General features: G+C 37.2%; 1 protein-coding gene across 1 annotated transcript; it reads left to right on the top strand.

The window, feature by feature from the left end:
* The first annotated feature begins 226 nt into the window (after window positions 1–226).
* On the top strand, window positions 227–9473 carry gpat4 (glycerol-3-phosphate acyltransferase 4). The gene is made up of 13 exons (XM_087794841.1): window positions 227–314; window positions 792–1276; window positions 4312–4381; window positions 4448–4748; window positions 5455–5529; window positions 5617–5706; window positions 6664–6757; window positions 6850–6965; window positions 7336–7391; window positions 7463–7548; window positions 7639–7767; window positions 7878–7957; window positions 8495–9473. Exons 2-13 carry the CDS (start codon window positions 1109–1111, stop codon window positions 8601–8603), a joined length of 1374 nt encoding a protein of 457 aa, XP_087650967.1. The 5' UTR covers window positions 227–314; window positions 792–1108; the 3' UTR covers window positions 8604–9473.
* Window positions 9474–10996: the final 1523 nt, after the last annotated feature.

Raw genomic sequence — 10996 nt, 5'->3', positions numbered from 1 at the left:
ATTATTACTATTATCATAAAAAACATACACAATAAAATTGCAATTTTTAGTATATTAAGTTTAATTTGTACGTGATGCTTTACTTTTCGCTCCTTTATTTTGATTTAATGTAGGAATTTAAATGCTACCACTATTTAATTGTAACAAATCGATCAGCTCGGTAAAAAAAAACACTGGCATCACATCACCAGTAGGTGTCAGCGTGGAGCGACTGGTCGGCGTCTCCCCGCCGGGCGGAGCTCGATTACAGTCCGAGAGACAAAGACAAGTGATGGACGTACTGTACCGGTACTGGACTTAACGCTCCGGGAAGGGTAGGTCTACACTTCTTCTAAACACCCGTTTGTAAACTCTTATTTAAAAAAGAACACTTTAATGCTTTTGGCGTTGCTTTTTTTTTAATCTCCACCGCTCGCCCGGGAAGCTTGTGTCGGCGTTTCCATCCTCGGAGCAGGCTAATGCTAGCCGCTAATGCTAGCACTGTAGTAACACTTCCTATGTTTATATAGTCGTTTTATTTTGGTTTCGGCTCTAGCGAAATGGCTTTTAATTGTGTTAAAACCGTGGCTTGTGAGTCGTGTGGTTTTAAAAAAAATAAATGGCGATGTTGGTCACGTTAGCATCTTCGCTGCATCACATGAGGCCTGACGTGTATCTGGAGCTGATAACAACATCGCCACAGTCTCCTCACTCCTGGTTAAGATGGCCGCACTGACTACACCGGGCTTTACAACGCTCATAATCTCAATAAAAACTCGTCTACATCACCAATATGTTGTTTGTCTCTCCAGGACTGTGGGGAGGAAAACCAGAAGGGTTCTCGGGACTTTCACCACAAGGCACGACCACCTGCTGTGAACAGCTGTTGCTCCTCTGTTTACTTTCTCCACGGATCATGGTGAAGTTTTGGGGATGTTGAAACAAGATGAAGCCTCCCACCGGGGAACAGGTCGTGGACTTTTAAAGTGATCCAGTCTACCCCAACGTCGTCGTCTCGATGAAGCTCTCTTTCTGACAAAAGATAAAGGGGCCATTCAAGGGCCGGGAGGTGGAGGTCTTGTTATAGAGTTTTAAGAAGACTATACCAGCCAACTCTATAGTCTTCAAGATGGAGCTGTTCTTTAATCCGTTCGACAACTTGGTTTGTATCCTGCTTGGGATTTCCTTAACCGTGTGGTTCACCCTGTTGCTGGTCTTTATTATCGTGCCGGCAATTCTCGGGGTGTCCTTTGGGATCCGGCGGATCTACATGAAAACGTTGCTAAAGATCTTTGAGGTACGTATTTGTTTACATAGACGAGTGTACTATCTATGAGCATACTTACTTTTAGTGTTGGGTATCAAGAATCAAGTATCCCTTGGAACCGGGAATAACTTTCGGATTCTCCCAGTTTAAATTTGAATTACTAGTTTTGACACCCAGCCCGCAAACCGGAAAAAGAAGCGTCCACCAGAAAAAGTTTTCATAAGCGAGTCAGAATGGATCGCATGCCTCGGCGGTCCAAAGTATGGCAACACATGCCACGAAATATTTAGGCCATTGGAGTACACGACAAACATGAAGAAAGTATACTTTATTATATGTACAGTAGGCTACTTTGTGTCTTTAGGGAACAGTATTATTGTGGTGATCGTGTAGTAAACTGCAAAGGATTGTGGGAGTAGGTGATGGTTGGCAGAAAAGATACTTTAAATGTTATTGTTATATTTACACATTTGCTTTGAGGTTATAACTTTATTATACTTTTACTTTTGTGTATGATCCTGAGGTGTTGGAAGTTCAGGTTTATAGTAAGTAAGTAATTTATATTTGTAGAGCACTTTTCCAGACCAGGGTCACAAAGCGCTTAAACAATCAAAACAATACTCCATAAAATATAGGCTTAAAGGTCAAGCAAAAGGTATGTGTGCTCATTCTGTATCTTAAAGACATGAACACAAAACAATAAAAAAACATTTTTGTTTATTAAGTTCTAATTCCTCTTCTAAGGCAATTAGAAACATGACCGAGTCCTTGTCTGTCTTACCTTCGATTTTTGATGCTTCTATTATGACAAAAATAATTCATGTATGTCCAAATGCCAGAAACTACAGGTGACATACGATGGTGTACTTGTCAGAAAACCCAAGGTTGTGAATTTTGTACAGCGCTAGTTACATTTAGTGTATTAAGCCAAAATGTGTACTAGAAGTGTATATACCTTGTATATTAGATAGATGGATAGAACTTTATTGGTAGTATAGATAGTGGTGTACCTTAAGTATACTTATGTTAACTAAACTATAGAATCAGATTGTAGCACAATGGTAGGATAGAGAGGATTATACTTAAAATTATACTTCTATAAACTTTTAAAGTTCCAATTTAGTCCAAAGAAGTATGAAATTGGTATTCCTTTAATACACTTCATGTTCATATAGGTTAGGTTAGGTAGAACTTTATTGATCCCTCAGGAGGTCTCCTTCAGGGAATTGTTTTTTTCCAATTAGCCACAGCAATACAGCAATTTTTCATAAAAATAAAATAGGAACAAGAACAAAGAGAAAAAACAAGATTATGCAATCTAAGTCTAAAGATTAAAAAAAAAAAAACATTGATCAAAGAAAAATAACAAAGACATAAGATACAAGATTAACATGGAAGGGAACATCATGATACTTTCACTCCACTCCTGCCCCCGAACTCAGAATTGTACAATTTAATAGCCCAAGGAATGAATGAGTTCTTGAGTCTAAGTATACTTACTATCCTTATTCTTGAGTATCCTTGATAAAATCAACTTCAAGTATACTACTTTTTGCTAAGAGTAGAAGTTAAACTGGTCTATTACTAAAGTGTAGTTTAAAACTGCTTTGCATATTACTGAGTAAATATATGGAATTTCCAAGAGCTCTAGTCAGATATGTTTCACCCAGTTGTCATTGCCTAAACTAACAGTTGCAGTATAGATTAACGTCCATGCTTCAGGCAAGTTGTTATGTAACAAAAAAAAACACTGTGTCAGCCTCAGCCACTAACTGTGACACCGCTCCTACATCCCTAAATATATTGTTATGTAATGAACATCACACATCCTTAGTTTGAGGGTCGTTTTTCATTTTCCTTTACTGTAAAATGTCCATGTTGCATCTATGTGGAAATGTATAGTTAAATGCTGAAGAAACAAACATTTACGTAAATACATACTTAAAAGCATGTGTAAACATGACAATTTAACCTATGCAAACATACTGTATGTCTGTTCACATGACGCATGAGCTGAACATCATGAACTAATGCATGTTTTTAAAAGGGACAATTGTCAACATAAAAGCAAAAAGTAGCTTTCAAGAAGGAATATACACCTGTACATACCAATCCAAATTACAGTCTGGGCTTTGAAATACTTGATGATTAATCATTTCTTACCCAACAAGATTCTTTGTGTTGAAATAAAGTGACAGCAGTTTAGTCAAATAAATATTTGTTCTTATCACGCTCAACTGTTTCAATTGCTAATTATATTTGAGCAGAGCTGATAAGAAATAAAACATTTAGTCAATTGTCGGTAATTTGAGTAGTTATTTTTTCTATGTGTACTTTAACTTTAAAAAGTATTTACCTAAGTATGTTTTAGTTGTTGTACTGTCATTGAATACCTTAACATGTTTATGCTTTTTACTTTGGCATTCTTAACATGCATTGTGATTTCTAGAAACCCCATTTAGTTTTCAGTCTTTTCCCCCACGGCAAAACATTTTAGGCATTTGATGCCAGAAGAGGCCTTCCCTTCAACATTCCATACATTCTTCCAAGTGCCAAGCACTGTCCCTGGTGTTTCTCCTTAACACACGTTTTCTCTCCCACTCTTCTTATTGGCTAGAGTTTGAATGGCTGGCTTTATGTTTAGTGAATCTATCACGTTGCTCTTCTGTGTAATCTGAGAATACTGGTTATGGAACTGATCCAGCACCTCCCAGTCGGTCTGTTCCTAGTTCTACTCATGGAGAACATTCTGTGCCTTCCCTTTCCGTGGACATTACCTGTGTCTGCATGTGTTATTATGTAACCCATGTACATGTGCCCGAAGGCTGCTGATGGTTAACAGACCATAGCAAAATAATAGATTTACATGGGTGGAAATGAAATTGGCCTGTTTTTACTGGTATAACTACATTTAAAAAAAGGAATTGACGTCAGTGTATGTGAGGAAGTATTTATAATAACACCAAAGGATCAATTAATTTATGCAGTTTTTATAGGTTAGAAAATGTATTTTTCTGCTCTCGATTGTCTGCAAACGCCTTCATGCGCCTCTTCTGTCTGTCTAGTGGGCCACATTGAGGATAGAAAGAGGAGCGAAAGAGAAAAACCACCTTCTGTATAAACCCTATTCCAATGGTAAGCTGATGGATTTTCTAGTGCATATTGGTCAATTTTATTGACTTATTTCCCGTGTCACCACAGCAATCATTGCCAAGGAGCCAACATCTTTAGAAGAGGAAATTAAAGAGATCCGACGAAGCGGCAGCAACCGGGATTTGGATTCTGCGTCCGAATTTGAGATGTCTGATATTTTCTACTTTGCCCGAAGAGGAGTGGAAAGTATAATGGACGATGAAGTGACAAAGAGGTTCTCTGCTGAGGAGTTGGAGTCCTGGAATTTACTGACACGCAGCAACAACAACTTTCACTACATCAGTCTGAGATTGACGGTTTTATGGGGTCTTGGACTGCTGATCCGCTACGGCTTACTTCTGCCTCTCAGGTATCCACTTGTTTTTCGTCCCGGACCCGAATAATTCTGACAAAGTTGGTTGGGATTCTTTTGACAACAGCAACAACCAATGGAAGTCATTTAAAAAAAGCCAGAGCTATTAAATTAGTCAAAAAAGGTTTTTGTTTTTTAAGTTGCACAGGATGTTCTTTTTAATGAATTATTTACTTGGGAGCCATTATAGTTTAATTATTTTATGAAAGGAACACAAAAGGTTTTAATTCAAGTCCAATTTTTGGCTTTTTCCTTCCAAATATTCTTGTAAATGTTATTTTATGTTGTTTAAGATTTATTATCATTTGTTATATTTCAACACCAGTAGTTTTAGATATAAATTTGATTATTTTTTAATTGCTCTATTTTAATTAAATCTGTATTTTACTGATATATGAACGGAATCCACATTATCTGAAGGAGATCTCAAGAGGGATTAATAAAGTTTATCTATCTAACCTTATTTGATCCCTTTGAAAATATATATTTTTTAATTCAAAAACAAAATGAGATTTATTTATTTTAGAGTTTTGAGTTTAAAATGTTTATCTGTTTTTTTTAATGCGAGTTATGTGTTTGAACTCTTTACTTTGGCATTTTAAAAGTACATTGTGACACTCTAGAAGTCCCATGTTGTTTTTTGTTGTAATATTTTTATTCTCTTATAATGTAAATTGACGTATTGTACAATTTTCCTCACTAGGGTAACACTTGCCTTCACTGGAGTTGGTCTCCTTGTGTTCCTCACCTCTATCATTGGCCTTCTGCCCAATGGAAGGTAAAGCTCATTTTGGTTTAATGAGAATATCCACAGGTCTATTCCACATCTGCAGTCCAGTAATATTGTTGATCTCTTTCTACGCAGAATAAAAAACCTTCTCAGCGAGAAGGTTCACTTAATGTGCTACAGAATTTGTGTCAGAGCATTGACTGCCATCATCACCTACCATGACAGGTGAGTTTGAGTGTTGGTCAACCCACTGTTCAGTGGCAAGAATGGCTTTTAAAATGATGAACTCGACTGATTCTCATTTAATAAATAACACTTATAATTATGGCAAATTTGTGGCTCCATCAAAAACAAAACAAATGTATAAATTGGCACCTCAATTATGGGGATTTGCATTTAAATCAAAAGTCTATTAAAAACAGATTTTAACAGTGATTAAAAAAAAAAAAGAAAAAGGGATTAAAGTTTGACACAAATTCAACCACAACGTTAAACAGATTCTGTTTCGCCAGTTTTCCAGGAGCATATGTAGCCTAAACTTACCATTGGATGAGTCTTGGTGTGTTGCATAAGAACAGCTTGGGTGTTTGACAAGTGTGTGTATATAAATAGCAGATGATCTGAGGGTTCACGCCTGACATATTGCACTTGCTTTGCTGGTTATTACCAATCTATAATAAAGTTCATATTCTTCTCATGAACTCATGTTTACAGATCCAATAAAACTAGTGTATATATATTTTACAATACAATTTAGTTGAACACCAGAGGCATCAGTAAGCCTGTGACAAAATAAGAATTGTAAAGTTGGGCGTAGTTGCCTTGTGTAACAGGATGTAAAGGAGGAAGTCAACCCTTTGTAAACTGGACCTTTAAAGTTTACTGTTTGCACTTCAACGCAGTGGTGGAATATATAAAAATACACATTTAAAACACTTCCAAACACCAAATATTAGTACTTTTTGTGCTGAGGTAAATGGAGTCCAGTTATATTTAAACAAGGGACCGTCCCCTTCTATTTGAAAATGTAACTCTATCTTTGGTAACTTAGGCCAACTACAGTTACTTTCACATGAGACTTGTGTTGCTTTTGTCTCATGGAAAGAAACTGATCAATATGCTCCATGAGACTTTTGACCTTTTATGTATCATCTTACACTCGTCCCGCCTTCTTTTCCTTAGTGAGAACAAACCTAAAAATGGAGGGATATGCGTGGCCAACCACACGTCACCCATCGATGTCATCATCCTTGCCAGTGATGGCTGCTATGCAATGGTAAGCAAAGTCCTCCTCAGCCTCTCCACTGCAGCTGTTTCTTCATAAATAGATGTGTCGACGTTTTACCATGTCTATGTTTGCGTGTCCAGGTGGGTCAAATTCACGGGGGCTTGATGGGAGTCATTCAGAGATCCATGGTCAAAGCTTGCCCTCACATTTGGTTTGAACGCTCGGAGGTTAAAGACAGACATCTAGTGGCCAAAAGGTAATATTACACCTTATAATATGAAGTCAGTTTTTAGGGAAAAAAGGCTCTCACATTTTTCCATAACAAGATCGAGTGGAAGTTTTTGCATGTAATTAACATTGGCCATTTGAAACATTTCCCTCATTTGAAGATGCCTAATCCTGCCCTAATTTTTCCTGTTAGTTATATGAATGTTGATATTTAATGTGTTTGCCAATTTTTAGTAAATGTTTTTCATTTCTTGAAATTTTGGATGCTTGAATATATTTTAAATGGATTGCATATATATGCTGTATATATACTGTGATATTTATTTTGTATTATGATTCTTAACCAATAGCATCCTTCTGTATTATTAAAATAAGGTATGTATCTATTTCTATTTCAGATTGAATGACCATATCGATGACAAAACAAAGCTTCCAATTTTGATATTCCCAGAAGGTGGGTAAAATGTATCCATTTTTGATCAATGCCAATCGTTCAACCTTCTCACAAAAGTGTCATATGTCCAGGTACCTGCATAAACAACACATCAGTCATGATGTTTAAAAAGGGCAGTTTTGAGATCTGTGCTACTGTCTACCCGGTGGCCATCAAGGTAAGGGGAAGAAAAACCAATTAAAAGGATATATTTTTGTTCATGGATAGTTGTGTGATATGTCTTTAACATGTGCCTTTTATTTTGTAGTACGACCCAAGATTTGGAGATGCATTCTGGAATAGCAGCAAGTTCGGAATGGTCAACTACCTCCTGCGAATGATGAGCAGCTGGGCAATCGTCTGCAGCGTCTGGTACCTTCCGCCCATGTCCAGAGAGGTGAGGGTTGCTACTGTATTCATGTTCAGTCATGTCCTTGAAGCTTAAAAGTGTTTTATCTCCCAATCTTATCAAATGTCCTCATCAAATGTTGACATTGTTCCTTGCAGGAAGGGGAAGACGCTGTACAATTTGCCAATCGGGTGAAGGCAGCTATTGCTAGACAAGGTGGACTGGTGGACCTGCTGTGGTAAGAAAACTTTTTATAAAACATTTTTTAATTGTACTAAAGTCTTTGCAAAAAAACAGTGAATATGCTGAAAATGTATATCTATGTGCCATATTTTTACTTTTTTACTGAGTCACAGCCTGAAAAAAAGTATTTTGTAGGCATAAATCCCTATTAATATTATTGTGAACCAGGTGTCACTTTATACACACTGTTGAATTTCTCCTTAAAAGAGAAATTATTTTTGACAATTGACATTAAAAGCTAGCAAGTATACACTATTCGTAGTGGGGTGGTTAAATTAAGCTTGGCATACTTTTAGCTTCTGTGTAACCTTACCTGCTTGAGACTTTGGCTCCTGCAAAGGTTTGAGTGATGACAACTGTCTAGCCAGAAGTGTTGCAAGATGATATATTAAATTACCAGACTGGCATAAATCACAAATTTATTTTTATTTTTTAAAGTATCATATCTTGTTACTGTCCGTGGTTGAGTGACCTTGCACGTGAGAGAACACATAGTGTCAAACGTTGATGGTCATGGTTCCGTGTGTTCCAGGGATGGAGGTCTGAAGCGAGGAAAAGTAAAGGATACCTTTAAAGAAGAGCAGCAGAAGCTCTACAGTAAGATGCTCGTAGGCACGCAGGAAGACCGCAGTCGCTCCTGAAACCACCTGCATGATGGACTTGATCAACTCCTACTTGTGCGTCTCTGACTAACAAGGCGGTCAGCAGGGATTCCAGCAGTGGAACACCCCTCCTCGACGCCAGCCTTGCCCCTTGTTGGCTTCCTGGGTCAGTGCCACAGCCAGGTTTGTTGAGTTTGCTTCGTGGTTACGGGTCACTCGTGAGTCCGCTGCCCTCCGGACCACGAGAAGGGAAGATGCGAAGCATAGTCTTCCTCTGTGGCAGTTTTTGGGGGGCAACCTTGTATGAATGGTTCTGAAGCTCCAGTCTTAGACGACATGGTCTCCTATTTCAACGTTACAATCATGTTTGTGTCCCGGCGGTGTGAGGAACACACCTGGGATGTAGAGGAGAGGGATCGTAGGTCAAGAATCTTCTGCTCGACTTGAGTTTAGGGCAAGATGCCATATTTTGTTACGTTTCTAACATTACTTTTTTCTAAGAGTGTGAGACTAAGAAGCTCTAATTCAAGCTTTTAAAAAAACACGCCATCACTACAAATGTTTTAGTCCTTTGTGTTAACAGATTGTGTTTCCGCGGAATGTGTTTTAGCGTCACATTATGAAGTGGAAGTCCCGTCATGATATTTGCATAAACTCATGGAAACTCCGTCTCACACACAAGCTACTAATAAGTTATCACCAGAAACACTATCCACCCATTTGCAGCGACTCTACTCCTGCAGTCATTGAACCAGAATGTTTTTACAGCTAATGATCTCCAACTATTCTTCCGTCTGACAACCAACCCTGTCTCTCTCTGCGCTCGCCCTCTTTAGTCGACTGTGTTCTGGGAAGGTCATTTTGGATCATGTCAAACCTGTTCATCAAATTAAATATTGGAGAATGTGACACTGCCTGATGTTTTCAATGTTGTTTATGGGTATGATACATGTTTTCAACCTGTCTCACTCTGTGCTGTCAGTTAAAGCTAATATATTCTACTCTTAGATTTACTGAATCCTTTATTTTACTCACTAAGCAATAAAGTATTTTCCCCAATAACAGCTCCGTAAACTAAATCCCTCCATCCTCCAGTAACCAGTTTCCACATTACCAGTCTATGCAGTGATGAACTGGGCTCCCTCTGAATAACAAGCACAATGGTCTGAGGAGTCAAAGGAAGTTGGAACAAAAGTTAAGGAAGTTGTTTCATCAGCATGGCTGTACAAGTTTCCAGCGGGACTATGGAGAGGGTTGAATTGAACGCCTGTGATGGATGAGAGGCTCGTTCGACCACAAGTTAACTCTTCCTTGGATCTCCTGGATGTTTACATGTTTGCAGCAGAAGCAGAACTTTCAATGTTTACAAAAAAGTGTTACTTTTCTTTAAACTAAAAATAACGGATCAAAGGCAGTCTTTTAACCAAATTCAGCCACAGTGTTAAACAATCGATACAAAAGAATAAATAATACGTCCGGGCAGATTTGTGGAGAAATGTATACATTTACACAAATCCATTAATCATTAAAAAATATAAAACTGAAATTTGAGGATTATTTCGGGCAATAATACACAATATCTTTAATCGTAGCCATATTTTCTATATTCTATCAAATGTTTTTTTAAAGTATTTTATTCTGAATTGTTCTAGATAATCAATTATTATTGTGTCTTAAATGGGGCTTTAAAAGTTTAATTCAAGATATTTGATTAATCAACGATGATGTCAACATGAAATCCATCTTGTGGGCGAGATCTAAGGAGCCTGTGTATGTTCTTAATATCAATGGTAGGGATCTACAGTATATTAAAAAGTTTTAATAATAAAGAATAATGTGTGATCAACAGGCAGGGAATTTTCCTAATTTGTATACTTTGTTTTCTTTTTGAAATTGATCTTTATTTCGTGGCATGTTTTAATTTCTAATAATACATTGAATAAAATGTCACATACAAGTAACTACAAAAAATCAAAGAAGCTGTCATTTTGAGGCGAGTCATGATTTTATTATTTTCCAATTTTAAGAGGAAAGGCGAATTCTTCCATAAATTAATTTTAATATTGAAATCAACATTTTATGTGGTTACTTTCTAAGTATTTTTTACACTTAACTAACTGAAAACAAATACATTGAAAGGCATACATATTAAGTTAAATTAAACTGGAATTTTTGATTTTTGAGTGATGAAATATGCTTCAGTGGGACATCCTGGATCAGACCTAGACAAAGTGCAGCTCTTGGGGGGCCCTTTGACTCCACATATGTGGCCCTCAGGATCCCCAATCATGTAGAAGCCACCAATTAAAAGTATTTAATCATTACTAGACTAAATATAAATATAGGGCTTTTGTTTGAAATATGCTTGTCCTCTGCTTTTGTCATTTTTGTAACTATTTATTGCCCTGCCAAAGTGGCATAAAGTGGATTTA

The sequence above is a fragment of the Callionymus lyra genome, chromosome 1 (assembly GCF_982586985.1).
Source record: "Callionymus lyra chromosome 1, fCalLyr1.hap1.1, whole genome shotgun sequence".
Lineage (NCBI taxonomy): Eukaryota > Metazoa > Chordata > Actinopteri > Syngnathiformes > Callionymidae > Callionymus > Callionymus lyra.
This window is presented reverse-complemented; position numbering and strand designations above follow the sequence as displayed.